This window comes from Myxocyprinus asiaticus, chromosome 25, assembly GCF_019703515.2.
Source record: "Myxocyprinus asiaticus isolate MX2 ecotype Aquarium Trade chromosome 25, UBuf_Myxa_2, whole genome shotgun sequence".
Lineage (NCBI taxonomy): Eukaryota > Metazoa > Chordata > Actinopteri > Cypriniformes > Catostomidae > Myxocyprinus > Myxocyprinus asiaticus.
The window spans coordinates 640,192-656,840 of NC_059368.1; the positions used below are offsets into that span (position 1 = coordinate 640,192).

Here is a 16,649-nt window from a genome sequence, read left to right on the forward strand (position 1 = left end):
AGTTCTCAAATTCAAATCTACAAGCTCTCGATTTTTGCTACAGATTTACCTTCATATTATATGGAGTTACATAAAGCATAAATCATGTCTTGCAAATTATAAAAGTGATCAAATTTGGGAGGAAATTGTTTTAAAAAAAATTATATATATATATATATATATTTATTTATTTATTTTTTTTATTGCGTCAGACACAATTTTTGAAAGCCATGATGGTAAAAAAAAAAAAAAAAACTCTTTTTAATTTTTGTGTTGGACCAGTGAAAATTTGGGCAGTGCAAGTAAAAATCTGAACTGACTGGGCCAGGAGAAAAATCCTTAGCGTTAAGCCCTGGTAACACTGGAAAGATGGCATCTGATAATACAATGAGAAAGACTACTTTCCTCATAGGTGTGTGTGTGGATGTTTAATCAAATACTAGTTAGTGCTTTGGACTGTATCAACAGTCATGAAATTCATTTACCATTTAATTCAGCCCACAACAGTGTGCAGATGTTTAATTCTGATGATTGTGTGTGTGTGTGTGTGTGTGTGTGTGTATAGAGAGAGAGAGAGAGAGCATCAGTATCAGTGGGGAGGGGGTTGATAATGTGAGGGTATTCACTGGAGAATAGGAGGAGGAGCCTCGTAATCCACTCAGCCAATGGAGCGTCAGTGAGGTGAGAGTGAAGCTGCAGCCGCATCAGAGAACATCATTCCATTCACTCTCATCCTGCTGCTTCATATTCTACTGGAGCACTTCCTGTCACAAAGGATGAGATCACCAGCCTCTCTGTGTCTCCACTGAGGAACATTTTACCTTTCTCATATTTATATTTCCTTTTGTGGCATCCATTCCTGGCTTTGTGAAGATAGACACTGAAAGTGTACATCTAATGAAGTGGACTTTCGTTGAAAGATTCCCGCTCGGATGAGGTGACCGGAATGCTGCTGTGCTCTTTCAGTCCCTGATCCGTTAACGGCCGCCACAGGCGAGAGACGAGGAAGAGGAGAGATAGGGGGAGGGGAGTCTGAGCCGCCCAGAGATAGAGAGAGAGAGAGAGAGAGAGAGAGAGAGAGAGAGAGAGAGAGTGTTTGAACAGGAAAACCACTGAAGAGAATTCCAAGCACCTGTTCATCTGCTATGATCCAGAGTCATGGATATTAACCTGCAGTCACACCGATTCTACTTCCCACAGATGTACTGTGAGCCCGGCGTTCAGGTCACCGAGGTGAAGATCAGGTACGTTCAGATGTGCTCATCGCGTCTGTGAGACCTGTAGCAGAATTCAAATCGATTAGGTGAAACCCGGAAGTCATACAGATGGATTTACGGTTTCTGCTGAGCTGTGGTGGATAGATTGTCTTTTGTTCTCCCTCTCACAGTGAGGAGACGTATAGAGATGGCGCTGTTACCATGGAAGCCAGCTAACAGTTCTTGACCTGCTCATTATTGTCTGGTCTTTATACAGCATGCTTCCATTCATCTGTTTTTTTTTTCTCTCATCCATTGGTTCAGATTTCATCTTATCCTCTTATCTTTAGTTTCTCAGCAGGGCGTGTCTATTTTTCTAGCAATCGTGTGATTAGATCAGTCTCATACTGTGGGCTTGTGCCTCCTTGTTGGACAGCAGACTAGCATTTCTTCAGGGCACAGACTTTACTTTAGACATCAAGTGGCGACTCAACACAGTACCATAATTGTGTTTATCTCACAAGAGTAACAGAAATATCCTTAAAATCAAACAATTAAATGTATTAATATTACCACAAACTGCACAGGCCAAAAAATATACTTAGAATCAGTGGCGGGTCGTGCATTTTAAGTCTAGGCCTTCAGTGTGATTCATGCCATTAAGAAAACACAGTTTCACAATGAATAAGACACCCTATGCCTTTGGGCATCATACATTATGTCGCAGCTACTACGTCCACGCATGAAAGCCAGAACTTGAATCGACACGTAATGCTCAAGCAAGCCTAATTTTAACTGCAGCATGACTGTTTGTGAAATGAACGTCTCCCGAACATACATTCAAAAATCGTAATTTTTCATATGAATCTACCAAGGAGGTCTATAATACCTGGAAATATCGATCTAATAATATTTTCGATTTAAACATTGCTTGCAATAAATTTCGTTTCGTCAGGGTACACGGTTATGCTGCGTTTCATTCAAGTTGGATGTGGGATATTCCTACTTGATATCTCCGATCATAAATGCATTCCATTCCCCGATATTCGGAACTGCAACGCTCCCGTTAGCTTAGCAGGGGTTTGACTCTCATTAGAGATGTCTCCTAGCAACACAACTGAACAATGCTGCAGCGCTAGCATTTGTGCTTCAGGTGTACGATTATCAAAAGAGATTATAATGTTTTATGCACTTGTTTCTGCAGGTGTTTGTTAAACAAGCTTTAATATCATGTAATGTGGAAACGAACTCATTTATCGATATTACTTAATAAAGTGAATGTTTATCACTTACTGTGTATATCTCCCCGAGTGTCGACATGTTTGTGTGACATCATGCCCCTGCATCTCGGCGAAGTTGAGAATTTCTGCACGAGCCTACAAGTTGTAATTCTGACTTCAAGATGCATTGCATTGCACTTTTCCTAGTATGAAGTTGTAAAATCCGACTTTCCGAGTTGAATGGATCGCAGCACTACTTTTCAAAACTTGATCCGACACTGAATGCTCAAGCAGCCTAATTTACACTTAGAAAACTCCTGATGTTGCTATAACAATGCAAAAAGCACTTACCAATTTGCTTGAAGTGAAAATCAGTCTTCCTTTCCTGTTTAATAAATTAAGCAATCACACGGTCATGCAGAACATCTCGTGTTTTTAAATCCATAAGGATCTCTTTCTCAGCGGCAATACCAGCAGTGATGACGGCTGACTCGTCAGACAGCTTGATCTTACGCTTTTCGCTCTTGAATTACGTACATCACTTAAAGCGTGATTGCGTCACTGAAGGCCAGCTAGAAGGCCTCGACCGGGACATATCCTAAAGATCACACCCACCAAGAACAAATAAATCAATCTGATTGGCTGATGAATCTGACAATCTCACTTTAGTCGCTCATTCATTTGCACTGTTGAGGGATTCTGTGGAAATTCTGAAGGCCTGAGGGGGTGGAGCTCAAACTCATGGGCTGCCTCGGACATGTGATTTGTGAAACAGTTGTCCCACTTTGCTTGTAAGTATCAAGGAATAAATTATGACTGGATAAGCTTTTCATTTTTCTCTATTTGGTTGTAGATTAACTAAGAGTGGAAAGCGATTAAAAATACATAGGCAAAAACTTGATTGAGAATGAAAGGATGAAAAATATTTATTTATTTGGCATGTTAGGCCAGCAGAGAAGTCTTTGCTGGCCCTGATATATACTTTCCAATATAATTGGAAAACTGGCAATTTTGGTTTCTAAACGTCTGAATTTGGACTGCCAATAATTCACACACAAAACACACTGACCACATTTACATGAACTTAAGAAAACGGTTTATTCCAGGGTTTTAGCAGAAGGCGGCGTTCTGAAACGTCATGTAATCAAGGACGCTGATTTCCTTGCGCCATTTAAGGGATTAAGAGAAAGCAGTTTAACACACCCAGGTTTATCTCGGAGAACATGGCTTATTGTGGTCAGCTTACAGGTGTTTGAAGTGTGCGCGTGCGTGGAACAGACCGGATAACAAACGTCATAGGATGGAGCCCAACAAGAAGTCCACACAGTGGAAAGAATAAAACATTTCTGGGAGTCCAGTGGGAAAATCACATATACTATAAACTATACCCATTTATACACACCAATGTAAAATATCGACTGTCCCTCACATTCGGGTATGCACTCATACACTGAGGGAATCCCGGAGTTTGACGTAAGAGGGAAACCCCACTATTACAGCGCAATTCCACTGCAGGTCACGATAGAAAGTGAAGGAAACAAACACAGCAACAACTCTTGAATATCTGGAAATAAAGCGAGTTAACAGAGAATAAAATAGTGAAGTCTTTCTCGTATCCCATGTTTGTTATACACACAAGCGTCGCAGGGAAATTACGTTGCTGTGTAGAAAGCTGCTTACTGAACGAGCCGCATTTATACGGGAGTAAAGAGTATGCTGCTTATACAGTGCATGCAAACACTGTTTTCTCGGAAAAAGCCGCTTTGTGGTGTCCATGTAAATGTAGTCAAAGACTGTGTTTCTCTTCACTGCCAGTGAATCTGTATGTAATGTAGTGTGGGTGGTATTTTTATCTCGTGTAGTTTTGTTGATGGTTTTTGAGGATGAGTTCATGTGCATGTTGACATCTGTGTAATTTGACGAGCTTCTACAAAGTGACAGATGAATTTGTGCCATAATACTGTAGAGTTTGATTGATGCACGACCTTTGACATCAACTACAAAAGATATGGGGACTTTTAAAAGGGTGTAGTAAACATTCCCATTGGGAAGTGTTTACTCGACTTTTAAAAGTCGATAAAGTCTATTTGTTTTGCTACTGTAAGGGCGTTATTTGCATTTAGCATTGTTTTTTTTCTGCTGTCTGTGTGGCCGTGTTAGACCAAACAAACCTGTGACATTTTGTCGATCACTTGGTATGTGTTTCTGTTGTGTCACGCCAGATAGCTCCGACCACAGTGCAGTCTCATTGGTCCATAATCCTGCTCCTCATAGCGGTATACTGTTTGAAACCTCAGATGTGTTCTGATTAGTGCTGCGCAATTAATCGCAATCACAATACAATTGCGACACACACACCGGATGCAACAGGATCAATAAGGAGGTTATTAGTACAGTAGACGTCCAGACTGGAGACTAGACAGAGGCATTAGGTCACTTCACTCTTCATCATAAGGAAAGAATCCTCTTCTTATCAAGAACCATTTTTGTCCGTGTATGGTTCTGGGGTTGCTGTTTGGTTCTTTGTTGATTAGATTTAGTTATTCAGGTCAGTATTTTACAATTAAAATACATAGTATTAATGTATTCATTCACTCTTCATTGCATCTTTTTCCAAATAGGCAGTCTGTCCCTAACATTCTGCCAAACATCTTTTGTGTTCCACAGATGGAAGAAATTTGTTTGGGTTTGGAACAACATGAGCAGTGTTCATTTTCACACGTTGTATTAATTTTAGTCATTTTTTTTTTCTTTTTTTTGTATTTTGACAGAAATGCCCTTTAAATTTAGCCAATATTTTATCATGTGACATTCATTCATTTGGTCAATTTTACTAAAATGGCATATAATTTATATTTGATAAAAACAGCATATTTGAGCTGTAACAATATTTTGACAAATTAATAAGCTACTTTTTTACAGTTATTTAAACATCTATCAAACATGCTAAAGATCTGTGCAGATGTAAGTTGTAATATTTATGTTGTGGAAATAGTGATTATGTCACACACTGGATATAGGAGGTGTAATTAGCCCGTTAGTAAAGTTTATTGTACAGCTGTTCAGTGGGGAAATACACAACATACTATGACTGGATTATTTACATTAATTCTTTCTAAATTTTTCTGTCTTTAAAAAAAACAAAAAACAAAACAACAATAGTAATGCATTGTTAAAGGAATATTCCGGGTTCAATACAAGTTCAGGTCAATCAGCAGCATTTGTGTCATAATTTTGATTACCACAATAATTAATTTCGACTCGCCCCTCCTTTTCTTTAACTCTGTGTTCCAGTGAGACACTTACAATGGAAGTCAATGGGGTCAATTTTTGGAGGTTTAAAGACAGAAATGAGAAATAATTTTATAAAAGCACTTACATTAATTCTTCTGTTAAAACTCATGTATTATTTGAGCTGTAAAGTTGCTTAAATTGTCGTTTTTACAGTCGTTTTAGGGTTTAAGGGTTTACAGTGTTACGTCGTCATGGCAACAAAGTTGTAAAATTGTCTATAACTTTCCACAGATGTGGTTAGTAAGTGATTTTATGACAGTAAAATCATGTTAACACACATATTGTTTATGTCTTGTGTTTATACTTTTGAAACAGTGAGTATTTTAATGTTTACAGATTATTGGCCCCATTGACTTCCATTGTGAGTGTCTCACTGGAACACAGATTTGAAGAAAAGGAGGGATGAGTTGAAATACATTTTTGTGGTAATCAACGTTATGCCACAAATGCTGTCGATTGAGATGAACTTGTATTGAACCCGGAATATTCCTTTAATATCTTGCATTATAATTTTTCATATTAATCATAAATATCATATTTTCATCGATAGTATGAATTCATTTAATTAAAATGGTTTGATTACCATCACAATGCGTCTTCGTTATTCTTGCCAAAATCGTCAAAAGTTTACGAGATTAACAATGAACATGAGGGTGTGTAAATGATGACAGAATTAAAATTTTTGGGTGAGCTATCCTTTTAAATCAGAGGTGTGTGTAGATAACTGATGTGTTTGTGATGAAAGGCAGTGATGCGGAAGAAAAGCCTTTGTACTGCATCCCAGAGCCTTCTGGGTACCATGGCGACATGAGGCTTCCCAGCATCCCATAGAACCAATGAACAGGGCGCCATGGCAACCACACCAGGAGAACAGTCAGTGACAGACACAACAAACGTAACGCGAAGAGCGTGTGTGCGTGTTTTATGCGTGCAAATGCAAGTCTGCTTGGACATTACAGTTCAACAGCCACTGGCAGATTCCTGAATGATTTAATCCATCCCCAGAATAATCTGTGAAGAATACCGGATTCTGTACTAAAGACAGTGCCGTCTCAACATGATAATAAACGTTGATTTTACCTTGTTTCCGTGCGGATGCCCATGAAGTTAAAATTGCAGTTAATGTCCGAGGAAAGAAAAACATCCCGAGTCCAGCTTTCCCACAATCTGCTTTAGTCTTTTCATGTTTGTATGACTTGAGATTTACTGTCTGGCCGTGTCAGAGAACGAGTTTAAGCCACATTAGTCAAATTGCCTCGGACATTATTTGGCATTTGTTTAAAATGACCTTTTTAATATTTCTATTGGAGTCTGTTGACTAATTCTCAAATATCCCACAAACCACCACAAATAAAACAGTTCCAATATTAGAAAGCACACATATGGCTAGTGTTTAAGCTTTGACTGAAGACTAAATCTACCTGTAGTAATGTTGACTGTGAATGGATTTTCCCAGACATCCTTCTGTAAGTTCTGTGTTTGGACTTCTACAAACCATTGAATTGAAAAACAGCTGTAACAGATGTAAAGCTGCCATGCTGTGTATGAAATATTTTGCTTTATCCCAACAGGTTATAACAAGAGCTCAGCAGATTTGTTTTAAACCAGATTTGATTTTATTCTTATGGAGAATAAATGAGACGTATTCTCCCGCAGACAGGTCGATGGGTGCGCAGGACCCCTAGAGGACTGTCAAAGGCCACATACACACTGTAAAGAGAGTGACAACTGCATTTAAACACAAGAGTGAATCCACAAAATGATCATTCTGTGTGTGAATACAGGAGTCACTTCGACTGCCCCGTACTCGCATAGTGATAATCATAGTAATGTTTTGGTTTTCATAGATGTGTGTCTCCTCATATTTGAGTTACAGAAAATGTGATGTAAAGTGAAGTCATACACAAAACATGTTAAATTGTCTTTAAGTGGAAGCTGATGTGAGTTGTTGCTAGAGGTCTGCATTGGCATTAAGTTAAAGTATAAATCCAAGCCCGTACCTAAGACCGATTGACCTGACCAGACTCGATCCGACTGATACTGTCACATTTTAAGCCCAAATCGTTACTCTCTTTATAATTTATTCTCCAAGCAAGTTAATTTGTTGCAATATGCTGTATTCTATTTATGCATTAAAGGCAACATTTGTCATAGTAACATGCACAGTTTTACATGCACGCACCACAACGGCCCCTCAGATGTAATTTTGAAAATTGAGGTTTTTTTAACTTGACACGTTGTCTAAAAAATGCAGAAAAACAGCAAGGTGTGGGGCAATGGTCCAAGATGTCCGTCCAGTGTTTAACTAGTGAAAAACAGCGCAAACGCATGCAAAAACATGTTCTGTGTGAACAGCCCCTCTCTGGTCTGTGAGAAACAAGTTACGTTAAATTTAAAAAACAATATTTTATGTTAAGTAAATTTAGCCTATATATATAGAGAGAGAGAGAGCCCTTTTCCATGAGCACTTGACCATACACTCATAATAATTATAATATAAATATATATACAGTATATTAGATGCGTTAAAAAATATCTTATTGTATCATTCGATATGATGCTCACTATACAATACCATATATATCATACGATACATAAACAAACACATTATATTATCATTAAAACCAATCAGTGCAATATTGAGAGCTGTGGAACAGTCTCCAACCGTGAGAGGCGGCGCTGAGCGCTCACAGGAAAACAGAGCAACAGATCTACAGTACATAAGCAAGAAGATCGATGGCAAACGGCAAGTAGATTGTAACGTTACAGCTTGTCAAATTTGCCAAACAACAGTGTCATGTCCCGGCGCTACAGTACATCAAACATGTTGTTTTCTTTACGCCGACATCACCGCTCAAATCGGTGGATTTGCGATGCAGAAACACAACAGCAGCAAAGTTGCATTTAATATCCAGCCTCTCCAGAGGACACGGAGCATGACACTGAGCAAGATGCTCATAAGTAGGAAAAACAAGCTTATTCAAAAATGTGACAATGAAAGAAACCTGCGATTACATGACACTTATTATTCTCTGGTTTTGAAGTCGAAATGTAAACGGGTATGAGCACAACACTTGTGCACATGTTATAAGCCTGTAATAATGCCGGTAAAGTTTACGTGCAACGTGAAACCAGGGAGGAAGCCAAACAAATTACGTGTGCCCACCGGTTTTTGCTCGAGCCACTAAATAATATTGGATTATATACATATATCGTAAAACAAGAGGTCAGGTTCCTCTCTAGTTTTTTTTTTCCACCACTAAATAACATTGAAAGAAGTTTTTTCCTTATAGTCACTTCAGCTCACTGGAGACTTCAAGACAACAAGACATGATTTTCTATAAAGCGGATATGAAACGATGTTTATTGTGAAAAGTGCTACACAAATATAAATGACTTGAGTGTTGACAAACACATTTTTCTCAAGAAAAACATGAAAATTGTGAGTTCATATTAGTTTTTCTCATTACAATCAAACAGAATAAATGCAGTTCTGTTGTTTAATTTACTTTATTATAGAGCTCTACTTGTTATTTCCAAAGAGAAACACTGTTGTGGCATTTATGATTTAAAAGACTTTTATGTTGAATCCTTGAATGAGTTTGAGTGAAACATTTGTGGGCACTGTTTTTTTTTAAATTTATTTTTTTTAACATATCGTATAGTGAAATTTGTGTATCGTTACATGCCTAATATATATATACACATACACTGGCGGCCAAAAGTTTGGAATAATGTTCAGATTTCGCTGTTTTGGAAGGAAATTGGTACTTTAATTCAACTGATCACAAAGTATAGTCAGGACATTACTGATGTAAAAAACAGCACCATCACTATTTGAAAAAAGTCATTTTTGATCAAATCTAGACAGCAGCCATCACTCCAACACCTTATCCTTGAGTAATCATGATAAATTGATCATTTGGTACTAGAAAATCACTTGCCATTATATCAAACACAGCTGAAAGATATTTGGTTTGTTAAATGAATCTTAACATTGTCTTTGTGTTTGTTTTTGAGTTGCCACAGTATGCAATAGACTGGCATGTCTTAAGATTAGATCAAAAATGGCACAAAAGAAACAGATTTCTCTAGAAACTCATCAGTCAATCATTGTTTTGAGGAATGAAGGCTATACAATGCTTGAAAGAGATTTCATACAAAGATGTACACTACAGTCTTCAAAGACAAAGGACAACTGACTCTAACAAGGACAGAAAGAGATGTGGAAGACCAGATGTACAACTAAACAAGAGGATAAGTACATCAGAGTCTCTAGTTTGAGAAATAGACGCCTCACATGTCCTCAGCTGACAGCTTCATTGAATTCTACCCGCTCAACACCAGTTTCATGTACAACAGTAAAGAGAAGACTCAGGGGTGCAGGCCTTATGGGAAGAATTGCAAAGAAAAAGCCACTTTTGAAACAGAAAAACAAAAAGAAAAGGTTAGAGTGGGCAAAGAAACACAGACATTGGACAACAGATAACTGGAAAAGAGTGTTATGGATCTTAACCCCATTGAGCTTTTGTGGGATCAGCTAGACTGTAAGGTGTGTGAGAAGTGCCCGACAAGACAGACACATCTATGGCAAGTGCTACAGGAAGTGTGGGGTGAAATGTCACCTGAGTATCTGGACAAACTGACCGCTAGAATAACAAGGATCTGCAAAGCTGTCGTTGCTGCACATGGAGGATTTTTAGATGAGAACTCTTTGAAGTAGTTTAAGAAGATTGTTTTTCAAATTGTAATAGTAATTTATCACATTATTAATGTCCTGACTATACATTGTGATCAGCTGAATGCCACTTTGGTGAATAAAAGTACCAATTTCTTTCCATAAGAGCAAAATCTGTACATTATTCCAAACTTTTGGCCGCCAGTGTGTGTGTGTGTATATATATATATATATATTGATTGTAATCTTTTTTCATTAATCACTAACCTGACCCAAACCCCAAGAGTTTGTCGGGTTCCATCGGGTTAGTGTCGGATAACAGACATCTAGTTGTCGTTAATCGAGTGCTCATTATGTGATGTCACTTGTGTTTCACACATGCATTTGTTGAGCTTAATGAACAAACTGCTTGTGTGCATTTTACAATCAACTGTAGGAAATGATAAAACAGACCAGTGGAAATCGACCTTTAAAAAAATTTTGAAGCAAAGAGGACACTGTTTCTCTGTCAGGCATTTTAGAAATGTTGTCTTTTTTTTTTCCACATGATGTTTTATCCTACAGTACAAATGTGCAACTGTCATGACTATTGGAGCAGATCTTGAAGGAATAGTTCACTCAAAAATTACATTTCTGTCATCATTTACTCACCCTCATGTTGTTTAAACCCTATGACTTTCTGTCTTCTGTGGAACAAGAGCTGTCAGGCAGAATGTTCACGGTGCTCTTAAATGAAAGCAGATAGTGACCAGGGGCTGTCAAGCCACAAAATGAACAAAAAAAGCACCATAATATGTCATTAAATTAATCAATATGACTCACGCACAATAGTCCAAGTGTTCTGAAATCACACAATAGCTTGGTGTGAGGAACAGACCCAAATTTTAGTTGTTATTAACTGAAAATCTTCCCCTCTTCTGCAGCTTTCAATTCTCATTCACGCTGTCTCCTCGGGAAATACATTTTAAAGTTTGTTTTTGGTTCATACATTTGACGCAGTCAAGCTGAATTCTATGAAACACACTACACGTGAAGTGTTATTTGATTATACAGCGAGGTTCTGCTCACCACATCATAACCCAGTTCACTTAGATTTTTCTTCCTCAGCGTTTCTGGAAATATTCCACTCCAGTTGTGCTGTCAGCACTTTAGTTTATTGCTGCAGTGAAGTGAGAACACATTCAGCTTCCACACACACACACAAACACAGGTGAAGACACATGCATTTGTAGGTCAGACTGCTTAAATCTCTGAGAGACAGAACTCCTCTGATTCACTACTGGATTCATGTGCATAACAAACATGTCTGTGATCGGTTACATTGCTCAACCGCTGCAAAAAAACACTTTGATGCAACAGAAATGGACATAAATGGAATGCTGCAATTGACACTTTTCGTAATTAGTTAGTGTAATTGCAGCAGCCATAATTGTAATCTCCATTAATTTGGTTGCGTAGCTAGAAGTGTTTGTAGAAAACAATGTTTTGATCCTTAGTGTGAAAACAGAAGAATGTGTCCTGTGTGAACGGATCCTTGGAAAGGTTCCTTTAACCATTAATGGAGAGATTCATTCAGATGTTTGAAAGCTCTCTATGTGCCCAGAAGAGTGTTTCTGTGGTTGTTCGCTTTTCTCGCTCCAAACCAAAACTATGTTTGCTGATTATGTAAGAAGCGGGCAGAAAAGCCAGACTTATAATTTCATGTGCGCAGCTCCTCTCAGCTGTTTTCATTGGCTGTAAATGGAGCATCTCTGATTCCTCAAAAGACTGTTTGAGCAGTGAAGTCTCACATCGCAATAGAAATGTGCTCATGTTTTATGCAGTTTATGTCTTTGTAGGATTTGATGTGGCTGTTAATGTGTGCAGTAGAGTTTATGTGCCCCTATGTGACATCGAGAGATTCTGAGAGAGATTCTGGGAAAATCCAGCATCACTATTATTGTTGTTGCTCATAGTGATTTGATTAAACTTCTAACACGATTAAAGATTCAGTGTGTAAGTCATCCTGCAGCGTTTGTGCTACAGGGGTTAATGATGTGACAATAATTTTTTTTTTTGTCCACATCTACTAAATTATGTAACGGATAATCCACGGCTAGGAGTGCATTAAACAATTTTAAATGCATGATGTGGCCCCTGGAGTTACGAGTTCGAATCCAGGGCGTGCTGAGTGACTCCAGCCAGGTCTCCTAAGCAACCAAATTGGCCCGGTTGCTAGGGAGGGTAGAGTCACATGGGATAACCTCCTTGTGGTCGTGATTAGTGGTTCTCGCTCTCAATGGGGTGTGTGGTGAGTTGTGCGTGGATCGTGGAGAGTAGCATGAACCTCCACATGCTGTGAGTCTCCACGGTGTCATGCACAACGAGTCACGTGATAAGATGCGCGGATTGATGGTCTCAGAAGCGGAGGCAACTCGAGTAACCATGCCACCACGAGGACCTACACAGTAGTGGGAATTGGGCATTCCAAATTGGGAATTTTAAATGCATGATGTGGAGGCAAAGAACCACCTGACATGAAGTGGAGAGTAACTAACCAGGATTGTAGTTACAGCTGTCATAGATTTTTTGCAGTGCAAATTTTGAAAGGAAGAATAAAAAATATTGTACCGGTTCATTTTATCTAAGGGCCGTTTCCGATCTGCAGCTCCGCCTCTTCTAAATCAGACACAGAGAAAAAGTAGTGTGACCACACACTTGGTCAAAACTGTGAATTTAAATGCACAATCCAGAAATAATAATAGGCACAGAATGTAGATGGGTTGACACTCCGGGAAAAACCGCCGTTACAAACGTGGCAGTGACAGTATAAGTAGCACTTACTGTATAATAAGGGGAGAACCATTCAAAACACTCTGCAGATATGGACCTCTGAGACATCGGTATAATATCCATCAAGGCTGGATGATTAACTGAATTCATGAAATTGCAATTTGTCCTTGCACGGTAGCGGAGAGGGTCCTCGCTGCAGACTGTAGCGTGATGACGTAGTGGAACTAATCCTTTGCATAGTGGATTTTGGTGAAGTAGTGGATGTTTTGGTTTTATGCATTACAGTGAGTATATTTACTTAGTATTAAAGTATTACACTGAGACATTTGTTTAGCTTAGCTTTAAAAAATGGTCATAACATGGATTTCGTAAATTACTTTTCCTTGTTTTTCCTCTTCACCCACAGAAAACAAATATATAAATTAAGCAATATACTATTCATTATATTAATGACCGTTAAGTATGCTACAGTAGGAAATGTTTTCAATTACTATAGTTCACTCTGTTTGCGCTGTAATGTTATGTTGCTATGGTTACAAACAGCGCATTAATATCAAACGGTGATTAAAACTGACCGGAACCACCTGTGCATTCAGTGGTTTGAAGTATTAGAACAGACCATGGTATATAAAAAAACATTACAAATACAATTTGATTTTGATTTTGCAGTTAGAATGAGGCCGTGAAATAACAGCAAATCAACATGCCTTTCTAATGCGTTGTGTTTGCTGCGCTCAAAACCAATGAATGAATCTTATGAGCTGGTAATTTTGAATGAATTTCTCCAAACGACTCACCAACTCATAAGTTACTGGTTTGAATCAGTCTGACGAATCCTTCACTGAATGAACTCAATGAAACAAAGAAGCTGAGTTATGTCTGATTCACTTACTTCTTTGCTCTCTGTCATGCCAAAATGGAACAAGAACTGTTTTGTGTGCAAAATTCAGTCATTACACTTGTTGTTCAAATGATAACATTAAGTTAATGTATATATATATATATATAGCCTATATAATTATGTTGCGTGTGATATATAATATATACAGCTGTGCTCAAAAGTTTGCATACCCTGGCAGAAATTGTGAAATTATGGTCTTTAGTCTTTTATATAAGGATAGTGATCATATGAAGCCATTTATTATCACATAGTTGTTTGGCTCCTTTTTAAATCATAATGATAACAGAAATCACCCAAATGGCCCTGATCAAAAGTTTACATACCCTTGAATGTTTGGTCTTGTTACAGACACACAAGGTGACACACACAGGTTTAAATGGCAATTAAAGGTTAATTTCCCACATCTGTGGCTTTTTAAATTGCAATTAGTGTCTGTGTATAAATAGTCAATGAGTTTGTTAGCTCTCACGTGGATGCACTGAGCAGACTAGATACTGAGCCATGGGGAGCAGAAAAGAACTGTCAAAAGACCTGCGTAACAAGATAATGGAACTTTATAAAGATGGAAAAGGATATAAAAAGATATCCAAAGCCTTGAAAATGCCAGCCAGTACTGTTCAATCACTTATTAAGAAGTGGAAAATTCAGGAATCTCTTGATACCAAGCCAAGGTCAGGTAGACCAAGAAATATTTCAGCCACAACTGCCAGAAGAATTGTTCAGGATACAAAGAAAAACCCACAGGTAACCTCAGGAGAATTACAGGCTGCTCTGGAAAAAGACGGTGTGGTTGTTTCAAGGAGCACAATACGACGATACTTGAACAAAAATGAGCTGCATGGTTGAGTTGCCAGAAAGAAGCCTTTACTGCGCCAATGCCACAAAAAAGCCCGGTTACAATATGCCCGACAACACCTTGACACGCCTCACAGCTTCTGGCACACTGTAATTTGGAGTGACCAGACCAAAATAGAGCTTTATGGTCACAACCATAAGTGCTATGTTTGGAGAGGGGTCAACAAGGCCTATAGTGAAAAGAATACCATCCCCACTGTGAAGCATGGTGGTGGCTCACTGATGTTTTGGGGGTGTGTGAGCTCTAAAGGCATGGGGAATCTTGTGAAGATTGATGGCAAGATGAATGCAGCATGTTATCAGAAAATACTGGCAGACAATTTGCATTCTTCTGCATGAAAGCTGCACATGGGACGCTCTTGGACTTTCCAGCACGACAATGACCCTAAACACAAGGCCAAGTTGACCCTCCAGTGGTTACAGCAGAAAAAGGTGAAGGTTCTGGAGTGGCCATCACAGTCTCCTGACCTTAATATCATCGAGCCACTCTGGGGAGATCTCAAACATGCAGTTCATGCAAGACGACCAAAGACTTTGCATGACCTGGAGGCATTTTGCCAGGACGAATGGGCAGCTATACCACCTGCAAGAATTTGGGGCCTCATAGACAACTATTACAAAAGACTGCACGCTGTCATTGATGCTAAAGGGGGCAATACACAGTATTAAGAACTAAGGGTATGCAGACTTTTGAACAGGGGTCATTTCATTTTTTTCTTTGTTGCCATGTTTTGTTTTATGATTGTGCCATTCTGTTATAACCTACAGTTGAATATGAATCCCATAAGAAATAAAAGAAATGTGTTTTGCCTGCTCACTCATGTTTTCTTTAAAATGTTACATATATTACCAATTCTTCAAGGGTATGCAAACTTGTATATGTATATATATATATATATATATATATATATATACAGGTGCATCTCAATAAATTAGAATGTCGTGGAAAAGTTCATTTATTTCAGTAATTCAACTCAAATTGTGAAACTCGTGTATTAAATAAATTCAATGCACACAGACTGAAGTAGTTTAAGTCTTTGGTTCTTTTAATTGTGATGATTTTGCTCACATTTAACAAAAACCCACCAATTCACTCTCTCAAAAAAATTAGAATACATCATAAGACCAATAAAAAAAACATTTTTAGTGAATTGTTGGCCTTCTGGAAAGTATGTTCATTTACTGTATATGTACTCAATACTTGGTAGGGGCTCCTTTTGCTTTAATTACTGCCTCAATTCGGCGTGGCATGGAGGTGATCAGTTTGTGGCACTGCTGAGGTGGTATGGAAGCCCAGGTTTCCTTGACAGTGGCCTTCAGCTCATCTGCATTTTTTGGTCTCTTGTTTCTCATTTTCCTCTTGACAATACCCCATAGATCCTCTATGGGGTTCAGGTCTGGTGAGTTTGCTGGCCAGTCAAGCACACCAACACCATGGTCATTTAACCAACTTTTGGTGCTTTTGGCAGTGTGGGCAGGTGCCAAATCCTGCTGGAAAATGAAATCAGCATCTTTAAAAAGCTGGTCAGCAGAAGGAAGCATGAAGTGCTCCAAAATTTCTTGGTAAACGGGTGCAGTGACTTTGGTTTTCAAAAAACACAATGGACCAACACCAGCAGATGACATTGCACCCCAAATCATCACAGACTGTGGAAACTTAACACTGGACTTCAAGCAACTTGGGCTATGAGCTTCTCCACCCTTCCTCCAGACTCTAGGACCTTGGTTTCCAAATGAAATACAAAACTTGCTCT

General features: G+C 38.5%; 1 protein-coding gene across 2 annotated transcripts in view; it reads left to right on the plus strand.

The window, feature by feature from the left end:
- The window catches only part of evlb (Enah/Vasp-like b), a 66,876-nt gene that overhangs the window by 11,662 nt on the left and 38,565 nt on the right, over positions 1–16,649 (plus strand). The window contains exon 1 of one of the 2 annotated variants that reach the window (XM_051655634.1): positions 857–1,223. The exons of the other annotated variant lie outside the window; for it this stretch is intronic. Within the exon in view, the coding sequence (XP_051511594.1) occupies positions 1,138–1,223 (86 nt within the window). The 5' untranslated portion in view covers positions 857–1,137. Of the gene's footprint in view, positions 1–856; positions 1,224–16,649 lie in introns of those variants that run through there. 2 annotated transcript variants of the gene reach the window in all.